Here is a 19,767-nt window from a genome sequence, read left to right as displayed (position 1 = left end):
TAAAATAATTATTTTAAAAGTAGAAATTACTTTCTACAATCATTTGTCTGTAATAAATTTTTGAAAATTTTTAAATTTATATGTGTAAACAGTTTTATTTTTTTTTTCAAACCACTAATATTTGATTCTTTTGCCTGTGTTTACTCTTACATGGTATTTTTATATTAGTGCTTTGGCAAAGTTAAGTGAAAAAAAGCAAGCCTTTAATGCCTATAAAGTCCAGACAGAAAAAGAAGAAAAAGAAGAAGCAAGATCAAAGTACAAAGAGGCTAAGGAATCCTTTCAGCGTTTTCTTGAAAATCATGAGAAAATGACTTCTACAACCAGATACAAGTAAGATGTTTAGTGTTACATGGCCTATGTTTACTACATTGTTGTTTGTGTCATACTTTTCTGCCATGTGCAGTAGCTGATCCAGAGCTCATTAAATAAAACCAGATGATTATGAACGTGGAAACTTGATGAGGTACAAAATAAATCTGTAGTTAAATGTAGAATCTAACTTGTTGACTTAATAAGTTTTTGAGAGACTGGAAGAAGGGGAGAAAGACTGTATTCAATAATCAAGTTGGAGGCCAGACGTGGTGGCTCACACCTATAATCCCTACCATTTGGGAGGCCAAGGCAAGCAGATGGCTTGAGCCCAGGAGTTCAGGACCAGCCTTGGCAACATGGCAAAACCCTGTCTCTAGGGGAAAAAAAAAAAAAATACAAAAATTAGCTGAGCATGGTGGCACGTGCTGTAGTCCCACCTCCTTGGGAGGCTGAGGTGGAAAGATCACTTGAGCCTGGGAATGTCAAGGCTGCAGTGAGCCATAATTGCACCACTGCACTCCAGGGTGACAGCGAGACCCTGTCTCAAAAAAAAAAAAAAAAAAAAAAGGAAAAAAAGAAAAAAAAGTAAAATTTGATTGCCTTTTACTTAAAAACATTGAAATTATTGATATTTGTGGAGTAAAAAGAGGCTATTTTCATTAAGTAGGCATAGCATTTTGAATAATTGTTTTATATAGCATTCTTCATTTTAGATTGCTTTATTATGTAAAATTGTGGGTAATATTAAAATATTTTTGATATGTTATGAAGCCTATTTTCTGTATGTATTTCTTTGATCTCCTCAGTATTCCAGAGAAGTCTGTAATTTAGTTCTGTAGGCAGTTTGGTAGTCCGTGTAGCTGCCCTTAGATATAGAGGTAGTCTAGACTATAAGCAGTGCCTAATGTGAATTATCCCCTCTATCTCTAAGGAGAGAGGGAGGCATGTGTTTTTTGTTTGTTTGTTTTGTTTTGTTTTGTTTTTTCATAATTATCCAGGAGTTTGTCTTTAATATATTTATGAACTTTGAATAGGAAGTATTCATTTTGTAGTTTTAAATTTAGTTTTTATTGTATAATTTTATTTTAACAGAAAAGCAGAGCAAATGTTTGGAGAGATGGAAGTTTGGAATGCAATATCAGAACGTGATCGTCTTGAAATCTATGAAGATGTTTTGTTCTTTCTTTCAAAAAAAGAAAAGGTATTCTTTATTCTTAGTTATTGGTATTTATAGATAACACAAGATGTTTCCTCATTCGGATGAGGATTGGTTTTATAATATGTACATTTTTCTGGCTTAGTTTATCCAGTTTATGTGATATAGCAGATTTATTTATTGGAAGTAAAATTTAATGATGGAATGTATAGCTTCTGTAATAATCTTCTTTATCGTTCATGTAGCATATTAAGTACTGATGTAGACTCAGTGGGTACTCACTCAACTATCTGTATTGTCATTAGTTGGCTATCTTATGCTCACTTTGGAAAGATACCTTTTTTGCTCATTAGGTTTAAAAATGCTGGGTTTTTTTGCTTATAACAAGCACGATTGTTACAAGAATGACAGCAATGTGCAGTTCTTTCTACTAAACTTACAACATTTTAAAATACCTATTTTACTCATGTCTCTTTTTCATTGTGCACTATTATATTTTATGTTATCTGGTTTCCAAGGAACACGTACAGATGCAAGTATTATCAAATTTAAACATAGCTGAAGGTCATTGAAGATTTTAGCATTTACCTGCAATGTGACTTGTCCATAGTAACCTTAGTTTCAGACTGTCTGTAATACATAGTGGTAGAAAGGTTTATGTAGTATGGGGGAAAAGCCAAAAACATGGTTTCCAGATTCTGGCTTTTAGAAGGAGGTGGAAAATTTGAAGCTAAGTACCAAAGCCAAGCGCTTAGGCAAGAGCATTAGCAAAGTCAGCAGTGTGGCCATTTAAAGTAAATGAAATTTACTTGAAATTTGACTTAACCTTTGAAATTTGGTCATCCGTTAGACTATAAAGAAGCCGTCACTAATTGCAATTTAAATATCTTAATTTCTTGGAACTTTGAAACATACATATTCATACTTTTGCTATAGGAACAAGCAAAGCAGTTGCGAAAGAGAAATTGGGAAGCCTTAAAAAACATACTTGACAACATGGCTAATGTAACATACTCTACCACTTGGTCTGAAGCCCAGCAGTATCTGATGGATAATCCAACTTTTGCAGAAGATGAGGAGTTACAAAGTAAGAATAATGGCTAAGTAAGAGAAATAGTTTTAAACAGCGTCCTCCAGCAGCAAAGAATTATTTTCACTTTTTATATGAGATAACTAATTGAATTTTATGCAGTTGTTTATTTCTGAAAAAGTTTTATTTATTTCCAAATAGGATATTTCTTTCTGACTGAGTTTGTGATTCATGACAAAATGTTTTTTCAAATTTAAAGTAGCTTTATCAGGTAATCCTTGAAATATTTAAATTATAGGTCAAATTTGAAATTCTGCTTAGCCATTTGTATGTAACTTGGTAAGAACTAAATGAATTACCGCATTTTACTCATGTTGTTTTCTTGAGGTAATAACATTATAGATTTTGTAAAAAGAAAAAAATGTATTAGAATTATCTTACATTAGGCTTCCCTAAGTACTCCTTCTGAGTTAACCAATTGCTTTTTAAATGATAGCTTTATCAGCTACCCCTCTAAAAGTCATGCTTCAGTAGATTTTTTTATAGGGTGTACACTTCTATACTTTGCAAAGCTCCTGGAATTATTGCAAACAGATTTTATCATAACACTTTTCATTAGTTTTGCCATATGCACGTCCTTTGTTTTATCCTATGACATGTTTCAGAATGTCTTTTATTGAGTTCTTTGTGAAATTTTCCTTAAAACTTTCCTATGCAGATGATCACAAATCATATTTGAGTTTAAATACAAGTTTGTTTGTTTGTTTGTTTGTTTGTTTAGAGACTTGGTCTTGCTGTGTTGCCCAGGCTAGTCTTGAACTCCTGGGCTCAAGCAATCCTCCCACCTCAGCCTTCCAAAGTGTTGAGATTACAGGCATGAGCCACCACACCCTAGCCTAACTACAAGTATTTTTGACAGGTGATTTTGAAATTTTGGGGGAGCTAATGCAAATAAACTACTTTACTTGTTGACATTTGACACTCTAAATTTTAACTGGCAAATACTTTAGATATGGACAAAGAAGATGCATTAATTTGCTTTGAAGAACACATTCGGGCTTTAGAAAAGGAGGAAGAAGAAGAAAAACAGAAGAGTTTGCTGAGAGAAAGGAGACGACAGCGAAAAAATAGGGAATCTTTCCAGGTAAAAGAAAAAGCTCTCTTTTCTAACTTAGTTTTATATTATATTTACTGAACTTTGACAGTGATACAAAGAGTTTTGAGACAACTGTTCCCAGATCATAGACTTAGGCTTTGTGAGGACTCATACATATTTAACTCTTTAAGTTCTTCAGATGAACATTGGTAAATGAGGTTTCGGTTGGGAAAAACAACAGGAGAGATGACTGGAAACAAGATATGTGTGGTGAGTCAGTAGCAGATGATATTTAGTCTCTGGAGGACAAAGGGACTGCTAAGGTATAGTTTGGGGATGGGCCATAATTTCTTAAACACTAAAAAAAGGACCTGGGATTGCATGTTTTTTAGCTAGTAGTTCATTTTCATCTTCAAGTATCATTTTTATTTTCAGTGATAGAAAATATCATGGAGCAATGAATTTTTTGCATTTCATATCTCACCTATTTCAATAATTATAATAGCTAATATTCTTTGATTGCTTACTGTCAATACAGTTTACATTTGTAATCTCAATTTTTATGACAGTCTTACCTTATAAGGGTACTTACTGTTTTTGTTATATAAGTTTATATAACTAAGGAAATGGAGAGGTGAAGTGACTTGCCCAAGTTCAACAGCTGCTGAATAGTGAAGCCAGGATTTGAATCCATGCAGTTTTGATTACAGGGTCTCTTCCATTACCATTGTATTAGGATAAATGCTAGGTTACAATGGCTTAAATAAGTTTTTTTCTTGAAGTAACAGTCTTTTTGGTCTAGGGCAGGGCATATTGCCATCCCTTAAGGCAGTGGTTCTCAAAATTCAGTGTATCAGAATGAAGTGGAGGACTTTTAAAAAATTTCTTCTGGCCAGGCACGGTGGCTCATGCCCATAATCCCAGCACTTTGAGAGGCTGAGGCTGGCAATTGCTTGAGTCCAGAAGTTCAGGACCAGCCTGGATAACATGATGAAACCCGGTCCCTACTAAAAATACAAAAAAATAATAATAATAATTAGCCGGGTGTGGTGGTGCATGCCTGTAGTCCCAGCTACTCAGGAGGCTGAGGTGGGAGAACCTGAGCCCAGGAGGTCAAGGCTGCAGTGAGCTGCAATGGTGCCACTGCACTCTAGACTGTGTGAAAGAGCGAGATCCTGTTTCCAAAAAAAAAATTATTCGCACTATGCCAAAGGTTACTAACTGTCTTAAACGTCACAGCCAGTAGAAAGATTTCAGTCCTTATTCAATGAAAACTTAACATTTACTACTCTTGATAGGTTCCTTTATCTTAGTGACTTTCTAGACTTGATCATGTTCTACAACGGTTAAAAACACAAATTGTTTAGCCTTACCTAAAGAATTTGAATTAGTAAGTCTGGGGTGGAGTCTGAAAATTTCATTTCTAAATTTCCAGGTGATATTGATACTGTTGGACCATAGTTTGAGAACCAGTGCCCTAGCATGTTAACCTTCTCTGCAGAGTTAGGGGTATGCTGCCCCCATTTCACATTTTAACTTGGAAAAAGTAGAAAGAACAGTTCTTTTTAAAGCTAATGATGTAGAAGTTCTGCTCACCTCCTTCATTTGGGTTCAGTTGCTGAGAATTTAGTCACAGGGCCACAACTAGCTACACAAAGGAGGCTAGAAAACTTAGCTTTTAGCTAAGCAGCTATGTGCCCAGAAAGAAGGGGAGGACAGATTCTTAGGAGGGCTATTATACACTCTTCCACAACTTAAGCTTTAATGTCTCTGATGAAGGTTTTGCAGTGGTTTAAAATAAGGAGACATATATGAAAAAAATAATAATGCAGTGAAAATAAGGTCTGGGTCATAGAAAACACGAGACTATAATGTAAACAATATTGAAGATGGAGACTGTGAGGCAAAATTTTGATGTAAAGGCTGTTACGGTTCCTTAAATAAGCTTAAATGTGGCTTTGAATCAGATTGCTGTGTGTCTGGCATAGTTTCTGATTACTACTAATATAATTGGTGTTAAGTATGTTGTATTAATATTCTTTCAGATATTCAGCCTGGTAGTTTTCCTGTTCTGCTATTTCAAAAGATTTATTTAGGACTTTAGTGAAATGAATTAAAAGAGAAGATTGGCATTAGACAATAAAAGATCATTAATGGAGAGCTTCTCAGTAGTTACGATTATGATGATGACTATCTTTTTATTTAGTGTTCATTTGCTAATCAGAAAATTCATCACGTCTGTGACAAGGAAACTATGACCTTGTTTTTCTTATGTCTTAAAACTGGTATTTGAAGTCAATTTTGTCTGGAAAGGATTGATCTGAGGCTTTCAAGGAGAACCAGAGGAATGTATAGTGTCTCAGAAGCCAAGAGCTTGGAATTTTAAGATAGAGCATGATCCCCAGATGCACAGAATCAGTATCACCTGGGAAATTATGAAAATGCACATTCTCAAACTCCACGTCAGACTTACAGAATCAGATTCTGGAAATGGGACCTAACAATATGATTTTTTTAAACAGTCCTTCAAATGAGTCTTTGAGAAATCCCTGAGGTAAAGGAATCCACCTAAAGTAACATGTTAAGAAATTTTTATGGAATGAAGACTGAAAGAATACTGTTAAGAGTGGCATTTAAGGTGTTCAGTGACCATTGGCATGGTAGGGAAAGTTAAAGGTCTGCCAAATAGTTGAAAGATATTCAATAAGGTAAAATTCAAATAAGCTTGCGGTTAAGAGAAAGGCTTTTCTTGGGTAAGAGAAAACCAGTTAAGAGGGAGAGAATGAAGGAAGAATTGAAAAATAAGGGTGATTCTCATTAAACAAAATCTTGGAAAGTTGGGAATTCAAGCATATATATGAATACAGTTACATTGAGAACAGTATATAAGAGAACAAAAAGAAGGATGGAGATGGAGAAAAATTAATACCGATTTGGATCTAAGACAGTGGTGCTCAACCAAGAAAGATTTTGTGATTGTCACTATTTGTGGGGAACATGCTACTGGCATCTAGTGTGTAGAGGCGAGAGATGCTGATAAACATCTTGCAAGGTACAGGGCTCAAACATACCCCGCCCTCAACCAAGAGAAAGAAGGAAAAAAAAATTACATCATCCAAGATGTCATTAGTGCCACGGGAAGAAGACACATCAAGCTCAGCCATCTTTGAAGCAACTTGCTTTCCATAATATAAAAGGCAAGGCTTTTTCACCCCTAAAATGGGGCAAGTAAAATAGAATAAGAACCATACAGTTTTGTCAGAGTGGTTTTCAAACCTGAATTCACATCGGTCATCTAATATTCCAAATATCTGGATATTAATTCATATTGCTTTAAAAAAATATTCCTCAGGTGATTCTTTCAGGTTAGGGATCCACTACTGAAATAATTTCAGTCTCACAGTTCTTTGACTTTATCAGACAGATCTCACCAGTCTGGAAGTGTAAGAAACACTAGCAAAACAGGTATGATAGAGTGAGGTAAGTTCTAAGGTACTGGAGCATCACTGAAGATGGTTTCCAAACTATTTTAGATACTCAGGGAGCAAGTGAGGAAGCTGGTGAGCACAACAAGAGTGGTTAAGACAAAATTCCATTTATGTTGAAGGGTAAGGGTAGTTGACAAAAGGGTAGATACAGGCAGGGTTTGAGAAAAGAATTTCAGAGTTGTAAGGGAGTATGGACATATTTAGTCTTGTTTGAAAAGGAGTGAGTGGAGTTGTAAGTGCCTGATGTTACTTTGGGACAGCTCTATCCAATAAAAATGTGAATGCCACAAATGCGATTTTAATTTCCTATTTATTTTAGTAATTTAACCCAGTATAACCAGATATTATTTTAACACGTAATCAATATTTTTAAAAATTGCTAATATTTGTGGTATTAAATCTTCAAGATCATTGTGTGTTTTGTACTTAACAGCACATCACAACTCAGACTAGCTACATTTCATGTACCGAGAAGCTACGTTTGGTCAGTGGCTACCTTATTGAACAGTGCAGGTATAGGAATTGTGGGAACAGAATATAGGGTTACAGTTTCTTTTAGGCACATTTGTGTATAGCAGCGGTCCCCAACCTTTTTGGCACCAAGGACCGGTTTAGTGGAAGACAGTTTTTCTTGGTGGGGTGGGGTGGGGAGTTGGTATCATCAGGCATTAGATTCTCATAAGGACCACACAACCTAGATTCCTGGCATGCTCAGTTCACAATATGGTTTGCAGTCCTATGAGAATCTGATGCCGCCACTGATCTGACAGGAGGTGGAGCTGGGGCGGTAATGCTTGTTCCACCACTCACTTCTTGCTGTGTGGCTTGGTTCCGGTTCCGTGGCCGGGGGTTGGGATCCCCTGGTGTATAGGATTAAACTCCGTAAGGATTGGGTTGGAAGCAGGAAGTGTGGAAATTGAAACTAGATATGGGTTTGAATCCTAGGTCTCCAAACTACTTTGGGAAAATTATACATCCTCCTCTTAAGGCCCCTTGTTTTTTAAAAGTAAATAAAAATACCTAGAACACATTAGGCACTATTTTTAAAGACAGAAAGTATATATTTAAGGAAACATGCATATACATTCTTTAGCCTCATCATTTGAGGTAGATATCCAGTAATTTAACTTTTACCTTTTTTTTTTTTTTAAAGCTAAAAATTAGGTTCTATCTTAAAGGGTAGGAAATAGAACCTTAGGAAGATAATGTGCTGTTTCAAAAGTTATTTTCTCTAAAGGACAAAATATTTTTTTGCCTAAAGGCAGTTGTTACTTTGCCCAAATAGCAAATATTCTTTGTGCCCAAACAGGTTTGGGATAACATTGGTAGAAGAGTTTTAACTATGTCAAAGTTTTTGTGTGTTTTCATGTTAGACTCTTATTTCTCATGTACTCGAGATGACTTTCCAAATATAATTTTTCTCCCTAGATATTTTTAGATGAATTACATGAACATGGACAACTACATTCTATGTCATCTTGGATGGAATTGTATCCAACTATTAGTTCTGATATTAGATTCACTAATATGCTTGGTCAGCCTGGTAAGATTATTTTCTTTCCTAATTTACCGTTATGGTAGTAGTTGGAATGGGCCAAATGCAAAGGTGATTGTGTTGGGGGGAAGGGTGCTTTATTTTTGTTTTTTAAACAACAAAGTAATTGCAGCTCTTTGGTTAGAGCTAGCTTTTGACTTCTTTAGTTTTTTCATTAGGATCAACTGCACTTGATCTTTTCAAGTTTTATGTTGAGGATCTTAAAGCACGTTATCATGACGAGAAGAAGATAATAAAAGACATTCTAAAGGTAAATAACTATATTTATTCTTACCTTTTAACCAATAGTATATCTTAAAAGTACTATATTCCTTTGATTTATGCATCATTAATGTTAAGATTTCTTTTTTTTAGGATAAAGGATTTGTAGTTGAAGTAAATACTACTTTTGAAGATTTTGTGGCGATAATCAGTTCAACTAAAAGATCAACTACATTAGATGCTGGAAATATCAAATTGGCTTTCAATAGTGTAAGTTATTTTTTCTGTTGTAAGTAACTAGTTTAGTAGTATAGTTTTTAATTTATTCAGATAAAAGCAGCTAAGTTGCAGAGTGTTGGAATAAGGGAATATGAATAGAATTTTACAGAGTAGTAGCCAGTCTTTCAGGTAAGGTAAAACAAAAAACTTTATTTAGATGATGGATTGATATTAAACTTCCTTTGCTCAAATTAACTGGTATTATACATAAAATGGCCATTATAAATCAGGCCTTGGGCCACACATAAAGTACACTAACGATAGCTGATGAGCTTAAAAAAAAAAATTGCAAAAAATCCTTATAATGTTTTAAGAAAGTTTACAAATTTGTGTTGGGCCACATTCAAAGCGGTCATGGGCCACAGGTTGGACAAGCTCGTTTTAAACAATGCGTGATTCCTAAATTAATAATAAATTATTTCAGCTAATAGTTATGATACTGTTATAACTGATTAAATATGATTTTCTTAATAGTTACTAGAAAAGGCAGAAGCCCGTGAACGTGAAAGAGAAAAAGAAGAGGCTCGGAAGATGAAACGAAAAGAATCTGCATTTAAGAGTATGTTAAAACAAGCTGCTCCTCCGATAGAATTGGATGCTGTCTGGGAAGATGTATGTATACTTGTTATTTTTTTCTAATGGAATTCTTTCCTTTACAGTTGAGAAATTTAAAATATTTTTATTTTTCATTTTATAGCCACAAAAATAAGCTAAATTTATTTGTAGAATATATTAAATATATTTAGAATATAATAAAAGCATTAAATCAGCTGTTGACTCTGTGTTTAGGAATATTTGTGAAGAATGGTTTGGACTTTTGAAGGGAGGAAATAATGGACTTTAAGGGGACTGATTCATCACAGTTTTCACTTGCTGTTATGATTTATTTTAGATGTATTGTTGTACTTTTCTTGGTATTCATATATTTAATTTTGTATTTGAATTTTTCAGATCCGTGAGAGATTTGTAAAAGAGCCAGCATTTGAGGACATAACTCTAGAATCTGAAAGAAAACGAATATTTAAAGATTTTATGCATGTGCTTGAGGTAATTTTAGAATTCTCATATACAAAATATATAAAATATAAACAAATTGAAGAACTTAGAATGATGAAAGTATGTTGTTTAATATTCACTGCTTTTATACAAATGTACTTATACTTACCTGGATGGTTAGAGAATGGTTTTTTTCCTATAAAAACTGCTTTTAAGTAAAAGAAACTATTAAGTTTCCATGGGAATATAAAGATTTGTATGTGAAGACTGTTTTGTATTTTTGGAAAGTTTTAGAAATTGAGCAGTTTGGCAGCCACATGGATTGATTGACTAATAAAGAAAACTTAAAATTTTTCTTGTAAAGCAGATAGAAGACAGCTTCTAGGCACATTTGAGGTATTATACCACATTAGCTGTGTAGAAAAGAAAGTTTCTGGAAAGTAATGGAATAAATGGTAAGTTTTTGTTAAAATAAGCAATGAAACAATAACATCTCAGGTCACTTTCATAGGTAAGGTTCACTGGGCACGGTGGCTCACGCCTGTAAAACAAGCACTTTGGGAGGCCAAGGTGTGTGCTGATCACCTGAGGTCAGGAGTTTGAAACCAGCCTGGCCAACATGGCGAAATCCTGTCTCTACTAAAAATACAAAAAAATTATCAGGGAGTGGTGGCGGGCACCTGTAATCCCAGCCACTCAGGAGGCTGAGGCAAGAGAATTGCTTGAACCCAGGAGGCGGAGGTTGCAGTGAGCCAAGATCATGCCACTGCACTCCAGCCTGGGCAACAGAGCGGGACTCCTTCCCCAAAAAAAAAAAAAAAAAAAAATATTTTGGTGACAGTTTCAGTTAGGCCCTTGTAAGTATGCTGAATTGACCAATAATTATTGAATAATAGTATTCGATGCCTATGTGGGCCAGTGTTCTAATTGCTTTATGTATATTATATTTATGAACTGAATCCTTTCAATAAGCCTGTGAAGTTAATAGGTGAACAAACTAAGGCAGAGAGAAGTAAAGTGACTTACAGGGTTGGAAGCCGGGCATGTTGACCTTGGTCAGTGCTTTTAACAAGTATGCCATGCTGTCAGTTTTAGAGTAGCTAATACTTTATAAGCTAAAAACTAGTATGTGCTTAATATTACAGTGTTGGATTGTAAATGGGCATAGGTCACTAAATTGACTATTTCCTATTTCTTGATTTATTGTTCTTGATTAATATAATGTTAACCACAGTTTTTTCTGTAACATGTACTCACATAGGCCCTGTATTGTTTCACAGCTGCCTCTAGATGTGGTCCTGTTGGCCTTTTTTTTTTTTTTTTTTTTTCTTAAAGCGGGATCTCTGTCAGCCATCCACTCCTAGGCCAGAGTGCAGCGGTGCAGTTATGGGTCACTGCAACCTTGAACTGTTGGGTTCAAACGATCCTCCTAAGTAGCTGGAACTGCAGGCACGTGCCATCACACTTGGCTTTTTGTGGGGCTTTTTTGGTTTTTGTTTTTATAAAGATGGGATCTTGCTGTGTTGGGCAAGCTGACCTCAAGCAAGTCTCCTGCCTTGGCCTCCTGAAGTACTGTGATTATAGGTGTGAGCAACCATGCTGGGCCTCTAGATCTTTTCTGTGCCAAATGTAGTGCAGACCAGAAGCATCTGCATTACCTAGGAGCTTCTTAGGAATGCAGAACCTTAGGCCCCATGGGGCAGAAATCCTGCATCTGACTTCATTTTAACCAGATTCCCAAGCATTAAAATATACATTTAATTTTGAGAAGCTCTGCTCTAGATAGTGACTAACCTATTTTCCCCCAGTTCAAGAGTCTACAGATTCTTTCATGATCTATACTGGGGGTAAAGTAGTTAGGTGGTAAATGGAGTAAAAATGGTACCATAGGGAAGGGCTGAACACATTCAGATTTTGGGGCCTTAATAATCTGAGGCTTGAGGTATTAAAGAAAGGTAGGTTAGCATTCAGTGAGATCAAAAGGAGAATAGTCCATTCTGAGATCCAGATTTTCCATTTCCACTTCTGTAACTGAGGTAGAATTTATTCTCAAAGCCATAGAAATGTTTAGGGGCAAGGAGCTTGTACTGTAGCACCCCCCATCACTGCTAACCTAGTAATTGTTTTAATAAGTAGAAATCCACAAAAACAGCATATGGATGTCTAACAATGTCTTGTTTGAGGAGGAAGGAAATGGCTCCTTGGGGGAAATGAAAGAGGGGTAGCAGATTTTGCATTTATTCTGACATTAGCCTTATATATCTCAATTCAAGGATGGCTCTCAGGTTGTTCTTTATCTTAGTGCTTGTCCTAACTTGCTGACCAAAGCCAGATTGATCACAAAAACCATGTCTGAGTGTCATTGTATTTCACTGTCATTAAAAGCAGATGTCACTGCATATTACACTTTTCTTCTAAACCACACCATTCTCTTTCTTAGAAAATACTTTTTCAGGCTGGGCACAGTGGCTCACGCCTGTAATCCCAGCATTTTGGGAGGCCGAGGTGGGCGGATCACAAGGTCAGGAGATCGAGACCATCCTGGCTAACATGGTGAAACCCCATCTCTACTAAAAATACAAAAAATTATCCGGGCATGGTGGCAGGCGCCTGTAGTCCCAGCTACTCGGGAGGCTGAGGCAGGAGAATGGCGTGAACCCGGGAGGCGGAGCTTGCAGTGAGCTTAGATCACGCCACTGCACTCCAGCCTGGGTGACAGAGCGAGACTCCATCTCAAAAAAACAAACAAAAACTTTTTCAGCTGGGTGCAGTGGCTCATGGCTGTAATCCCAGCACTTTGAGAGGCCGAAGCGGGTGGATCATCTGAGGTCAGGAGTTTGAGACCAGGCTGGCCAACACGGTGAAACCCTGCCTCTACCAAAAATGCAAAAATTAGCTGGGCGTGGTGGTGCGCACCTGTAATCCCAGCTACTCGGGAGGCTGAGGCAGGAGAATTGCTTGAACCTGGGAAGCGGAGGTTGCATTGAGCCAAAATCGCACCACTGCACTCCAGCCAGGGTGACAGAGCGAGACTTCGTCTCAAAAAAAAAGCCCTACTTTTTCTACTAACAGTTTTTAACATTGTTTTGTTTAGATGTCTAAATGAGTGGGTATAGGATGGGCAAGAAGGAAAAGAAAAAAAAATTGACAATTCTTCGCAGTTTCAAGGGATTACATTTCTATATATTGTAGAGTTTTACTCTAAGAACTTACTTCCGTAGCTTTTTAAAGATTCTTTACAGTCTGTCTACGGTAAGTGTAAATTCTTGAATTTTTTTTTTTTTTGTCCCCGTAGCATGAATGTCAGCATCATCATTCAAAGAACAAGAAACATTCTAAGAAATCTAAAAAACATCATAGGAAACGTTCCCGCTCTCGATCGGTAAGGGAATTTATTATATGGTGTCATGAGTGTATTAAAGTGTTAGCATTATTATGAATGAAACTATTTGTGTTTTTTAGGGGTCAGATTCAGATGATGATGATAGCCATTCAAAGAAAAAAAGACAACGATCAGAGTCTCGTTCTGCTTCAGAACATTCTTCTAGTGCAGAGTCTGGTGAGTATTTCTATTTATTTGATTAAATCATTGACACTGATATACTCAAAGTCTGACACTTTTTATCCTTTTGTGCTACTCAGAGAGAAGTTATAAAAAGTCAAAAAAGCATAAGAAGAAAAGTAAGAAGAGGAGACATAAATCTGTAAGCAAGCTTCTAATTTTTACGTTTCACCTAGGCTTTTGCCCTTAACTTCCTCAGAGATCATAGAACCTTTTTCTATCTAGTTCTCTGCAGCCCAGGACAGTTCAGGTGGGCACATAAACTTAGAGTTTTGTTGTTGCTCTTCACCTTAATCTTCCATTAAAATCATTTGGTGAGCTTTGAAAAAATACACACACCAGTGTTAGGATCCCCATCCTGGTCTTTAAAATTAATCTTCTAGAAAGAGACTCGTGTGTGTGCATGTGTCTCTGTGTATGTATGTATATTTGTGTGTATGTGTAGATTGCAGCTGTTGTTGAGAACCACAAGTTTAAATGTTAAAACAACCACTCTACTCTTGCAGTTCTTATTCTTAGGTGTACATTAGGATCCACCTAAGGAGCTTTTTGAAAATCTGAAGGCCTGGGTATCACCACAAACCTGTTGAATTACATTTTTTTAATTTGAATTTGTGCATATCTAATGAATAACCATTTAAGCACTAACGTTAAATTTTAAATAATTCCTACTCAGCAATTTCAAGAAAATAATTTTATTAATACAGCTGTCTGCCTTATGTGTTAAAGCTAACAGCAGTATACTGTGTACATATATAAACCAATATTATATTGAGTTGGTGAGAAATGTAGTATCTGTCTGTATTTACATAATAGATACGACACATCTATTATGTGGTAGTAAGTCTCATGAGTGGTATTTTATCCTTCAGAATATTATCCTTCCCAAGGGAAAGCTGTCCCCATGAATCTTGGGTAAATTTTACTAAATCCTTGAGGTTAACAATTCACATTTTATTTCATCTCTCTAAGAGCACATAACCTGTTATACATAGATGTTCTTAAATATTACCTATATTAGAATGGTATCTTCATCAAAATGCTAACCTGTTATTTTCTATTCATACAGGACTCTCCAGAATCCGATGCTGAGCGAGAGAAGGATAAAAAAGAAAAAGATCGGGAAAGTGAAAAAGACAGAACTAGACAAAGATCAGAATCAAAACACAAATCGCCTAAGAAAAAGACTGGAAAGGATTCTGTAAGTATTTAGAATTGTTTCATGCCTGTATTTTCAAAATGCAAAAATGGATTCTGTGGTTAAATCATGGTGTTGAAAGAATAGGCTTTTTTCCAGGTGTGCTACCATTGAAGAAAACAGTGAAAATTCAGTTAAGTACATTTCATACAATATCATAGTTTTTGGTCATGAATGATCCTAGATTTTATTCTCCTAAATTTGATATTTTTTAAATACAGCATTTCATAACTATAGCCTTATTAACTCACTAAGAAAGGATATGGTCACTAAGAAGTGCCACTAGACATTTTTTACCTAATTTTCAAATTTTTTTTTTAAGTGAGAGACTAAATCTGGGATTCTACAGATGTCTACAGTTGTCACTGTTATTAAATTCTTTGTTTCAAAAGGTAGCAATTCCAGTAACTTAGAAATACTGATTTGGGGTGGAGGAACGGCAAATAAATAGGAGAGGAGAATATAAGCCAAAGTTAGTATTTCAATAACAGATTACATGATTAGTCCTTTTCAAGTATATGTATATATGAATGACAGAGCCTAATAATGCAAATGCTGTGAGTTTAGCAAGGGTAAATGCCTATGAATCATCACTGGAGAGCATAAACTATGTAGGTAAAACCCTATTAGGGATCTCTGGATATTCTGATTCGTTGGTATAGAGTGGGTTTTTTTTTAGAGCTGAAACAGGTGAGTCTGAGTCACATCGTAAGTGAAGAGCGAATGCTTCCTTTGTACTTTCTAGCAGCTTATGGTGGGTTAAATGAAATCCCTGGAGTGAATGAAAGAGGACGATATGGGAACTATCCACTTTTCAAAGGTTGTGTCTTACGGTGCAGTATTATTTTTGTTTGTTCAGCCTAAATCTTGTCCTGCTCATAAGTCTTGTGTATTTATTTGGCACAGGAATCCATATGCTTAAAGCATACTACTTCTGTTTCTGTGATAATACTTTTGGAACCGGGGGAAGCTACAAAATTAGCAAGGAATAGGCCAGGTGCAGTGGCTCACACCTGTGAACCTAGCCCTTTGGGAGGCCGAGGTGGGCAGATCACGAGGTCAGGAGTTGAGACCAGCCTGGCCAACATGGCGAAACCCCATCTCTACTAAAAATACAAAAATGAGCAGGGCTTGGTGGCAGGCGCCTGTAATCTCAGCTACTCAGGAGGCTGAGGCAGGAGAATTGCTTGAACCCAGGAGGCAGAGGTTGCAGTGAGCCGAGATCGTGCCACTGCACTCCAGCCTGGGTGACAAGAACAAGACTCCGTCTCAACAAAAAAATTAGCAAGGAATATATTATCTAGGAAATGAATACCTGGCTTCTATTAAGTGGAAATACTGCTTCATATTCACACAGTCTTTAAACCCTGTGAAATGTGTTTCTTTGGAAGAGAGTTTATATAGATATTGGATTCTTTTTTCAAAGGCTCAGCCCGTAAACCTCTGAGTACTGATGTCAACTATAATTGTAATCAATGTCTTTTCAGGGTAATTGGGATACTTCTGGCAGCGAACTGAGTGAAGGGGAATTGGAAAAGCGCAGAAGAACCCTTTTGGAGCAACTGGATGATGATCAATAAATTATACCAAATATATGTTTACAGTATGATTTAAAGTCTGATTCAGACCAGGGACTCTATTTTAAGTTCAACTGAAATAACACTGGGTTTTAATTATATCACAGGAAAAAAAAAGTGCATTTAAGTATTGTTATCGTGGACTTTATAAAAGCAAAGGAAATTGAAAATAACTTTTGATTCTGTATCAAGAATCATATTTTCATACAGTCATAACTGTCTTTCTGTGACCCTTTCACAGGGCACTGTAGGATGGATTAAAGGTGGCAATTTACTGATAACTGCAGATGTCTCTACTTTGTTCTAAAATCTAAGTCATGAGGTGATTTGATTTACTTTATAGAAGCTGGATTTTGAAGATCTAATGAAAAATTTTTTGATAATATAGTAGTACAAAAAAAGCACCAGCAACTGATAAAAACTGCTTTTTTGTGCGCTACCCAACTGGTTAAAGCCAATGTGATCTTTTATGGTGAAACTCCTAAGAAACAGGTGGTTTTGCTGGAAACTTGGTAGACCCTTAATTATAGTGGTGCTAATGAGCACTACTGTAATATAAAGCCACCATTATTTTTTATCAAACATCTGAATACATTTTACAAAGGCTATTGTGAGGGCATTATTTTGAGCATCTATTTTGAGGTGATGTTTAAAAAAACTTTAACATCAAATCAAATTGTAAATTAATTTAAATATATTGCCTTAAGGACCTACTAAAGAATGTGCCACCAGACTTTAAGTGATAGTTGCAATATCCTTGTCTAAAAAAAAAAAAAAAGTTGACTTAAACATTTTCTTTAACAGTTGTCTTTTTTTTCTAAATTCAGTCTTTCTCTTGCTTTTTTTTCCCCGCTATTGAGGAAGTATTTTGCCTTCCCTACTCACTGAGAAGTATTGACTTCGTGGTACACATTCTAAAGCATTTCTGATTTGAATATTTTTGTACATTTTTATCAATTATTAAACCTTCTCTTCTAGTGTGTACTAGTATTTATTTCTACTTAAACTGCTCAGCTCTAAAGAAATTGTATGATCATTTTAAAGGTACTAAATCCCTGAAATTTTGCTTCATCTTACCCACACCGCTAGTTTACTTTCCTTTTTTAATATTTAAGAATATTATAAATCAGTGCATTTGAGGTCCCTAGATTTGTTTTTCACCTATGAATTTTTTACAGACTATTTTAGAGAGGCTGTGGTTTGAAGACAGAATACTCTTTACATGCTAACTTTTGAAGGTTGGTAATGTAATTTATACTATTTTCCTTCAGTGCAGGAGATTTTTTAAGTAAATAAGTAAATTTTAGCACCTATTCTTCGGTATTATCTGTGTTATTCTTTTAATGTGTACACTTGAAGAGATCCTATTTCAAGTTGGGATTTTGAAGAACAAAAAGTTTTTTTCTTACCCATCCTAGTGAGTTTTGAAAGTGGGCCTGACCAGAATGTCTCTTTCCCATTTTGCCCTGTTTGAATTAAATATAATGTCTACTCTTTAAAGGCTGAAGGGGTGGGTGAGGGGATTGTTTCTCATTTTGTCTCCCAAGTCATTTTTCTGCTGTGAAATATGACCAGGCTTGTAGAAAGACTCATCTTGGAGAAAATGTGAAGTAATCAAATTGCTTGAGATTAGTCTCCTATTGTATATTAGAGCCAAAACACATAATAACTTTGGCAACAGGGAGTTGTCTAGACTCAATTTTCAGAGGTCCCATTGTAGTGAGTTAATATTGCTAATCATGTCAATCACTTGACATGGAAGTCAGTGGCAAATCTTTAAAGTATGCATTTGATACTGGCAAATATATGCTAGTGATGTTTCACAAAAGAATCTTAGAATCTGTAGAAAACATTAATTACTTCCATGAATGATTTCTAAAGTATAACTTTAAAGTTTTGATTTTTCTATTTAAATAAAAAGCTATTGATGTGTTTTAGCATGTCCTCAAAATAGATTCCTGTATTTCTTACAGAGATAATCTTACTATAACCGCAAATCCCTACAACACAATATAAAGTTTCCCTGTAGTTCACCCATGAAAATTATTTGACTTAAAAACAACCATAGTAGTAAACCAATTGCAATTCAAAATGCAACATCCTTGCCATAAAAGATGTAACTTAAGTGACTGTGATCCTTTGTCTACCTTTCAGGATCCCATCAAATGGGATTTAGTTGCCAGAAAGATACTTGACAGTCCGAAGGCACAGGTGATAAGATTTTGTTCTCTGTGAATATTTTTAAACTAATAGGTTATGTTTTTAAAATCTTCAATTTGGTAAAAAACTGAAACATCTTGGAATATTGGTTCTATTAGAGTTAAATATGGTAAAACAGGAAAGCGTGTTTATTGTCAGATAAGGGGAATTTATACTTTTCATGAAAGTCTTGGAGTCTTAGGAAAATGTTGAGGGTTTGTCTTCCCCCAGTGTCATTAATACTAATGAACTATTAGATCAAATTCACTTATACATTTAATATCATAGTTATTCAAAATCAGGACTTGAAATATTTTTTTCTCCCAGTTCATATTTCTTTGTGCGAAAATTGAATTTGTATGAAAAGTTAGATAATTAAGCTAATCAGGTATGAAGTATACACTCTTCCTAAGTGAATTTAAATAATGTAATGCTTTTAAATAAAAGCAGTGGTCCCACCACATTTTTTTCAGCATAGTAGCTGGCATTTTGTTATCATTAGCCAGAGTAGCTTCAGCATATAAGTTATTGATGTTTTCCAACTTCAAAAGTGCATTTTATGCCTCCCAGTAAATTTGATAATGATTTGTCACAGCTTTGTCATCTTTTGACTTTTGCTTATGGGCCTCACTTCGTACAACTATAACATGAAAAAGGATTATCCTAAAGTAAGGGAATCAGTTAATGGTAGGATGAAGAAGCTGTAAAAACTCCTAGAAAAAAATCTGTGTGCATTTTTCTGGAAAGTTTTCAAACTGTGTCATTCAGTTTTCATTCAATTATATAATTTGGTTATATGCTTTAAAAAACATTTGTCTAAATGTTCCCGGTTTTCTTCTGGTCTTAGAGTCAGCTGAGTGCTGGCTATGCAGCCACTCGTATTTTTGCATCCAGAAAGGAGTAACCCCTTTATATGAAGATTTTTTTTTTTAAGCTTAGATGCTATGTAAGAGAAAACTATTTGTAATCACATGGTACCCAGGGAGGAGTGATGAATGCTTTTTTAAAAAAGGATATTTAAGTATATTATGTAATTTAAATATAAATTATGAAACTAAAAAACTTCAGCTTTTAAAACTTTCTAAACAAAATGAAGCAAAGTACATTAATTCCTT

General features: G+C 35.4%; 1 protein-coding gene across 9 annotated transcripts in view; it reads left to right on the top strand.

Annotated features, from left to right (window-relative positions):
• PRPF40A (pre-mRNA processing factor 40 homolog A) overlaps positions 1–17,435 on the top strand; it is a 62,201-nt gene extending 44,766 nt beyond the window's left edge. For 5 of the 9 annotated variants that reach the window (XM_031008531.3, XM_004032653.5, XM_055380879.2 and 2 more), the window contains 14 exons: positions 169–333; positions 1,408–1,516; positions 2,408–2,558; positions 3,512–3,645; positions 8,514–8,628; positions 8,799–8,890; positions 8,995–9,111; positions 9,595–9,732; positions 10,072–10,167; positions 13,412–13,498; positions 13,579–13,675; positions 13,759–13,820; positions 14,748–14,879; positions 16,364–17,435. In XM_031008531.3, the coding sequence (XP_030864391.3) occupies positions 169–333; positions 1,408–1,516; positions 2,408–2,558; positions 3,512–3,645; positions 8,514–8,628; positions 8,799–8,890; positions 8,995–9,111; positions 9,595–9,732; positions 10,072–10,167; positions 13,412–13,498; positions 13,579–13,675; positions 13,759–13,820; positions 14,748–14,879; positions 16,364–16,456 (1,588 nt within the window). In that variant the 3' untranslated portion in view covers positions 16,457–17,435. Of the gene's footprint in view, positions 1–168; positions 334–1,407; positions 1,517–2,407; positions 2,559–3,511; positions 3,646–8,513; positions 8,629–8,786; positions 8,891–8,994; positions 9,112–9,594; positions 9,733–10,071; positions 10,168–13,411; positions 13,499–13,578; positions 13,676–13,758; positions 13,821–14,747; positions 14,880–16,363 lie in introns of all 9 variants that reach the window. The other 4 variants (XM_031008530.3, XM_019022435.4, XM_055380875.2 and 1 more) reach the window with 1 other exon arrangement.
• The last annotated feature ends 2,332 nt before the right edge of the window (positions 17,436–19,767 follow it).

Source organism: Gorilla gorilla, chromosome 11 (assembly GCF_029281585.2).
Source record: "Gorilla gorilla gorilla isolate KB3781 chromosome 11, NHGRI_mGorGor1-v2.1_pri, whole genome shotgun sequence".
Lineage (NCBI taxonomy): Eukaryota > Metazoa > Chordata > Mammalia > Primates > Hominidae > Gorilla > Gorilla gorilla.
Note: the sequence above shows the minus strand (reverse complement) of the source record. Positions and strands in the feature narration are given on the sequence as shown.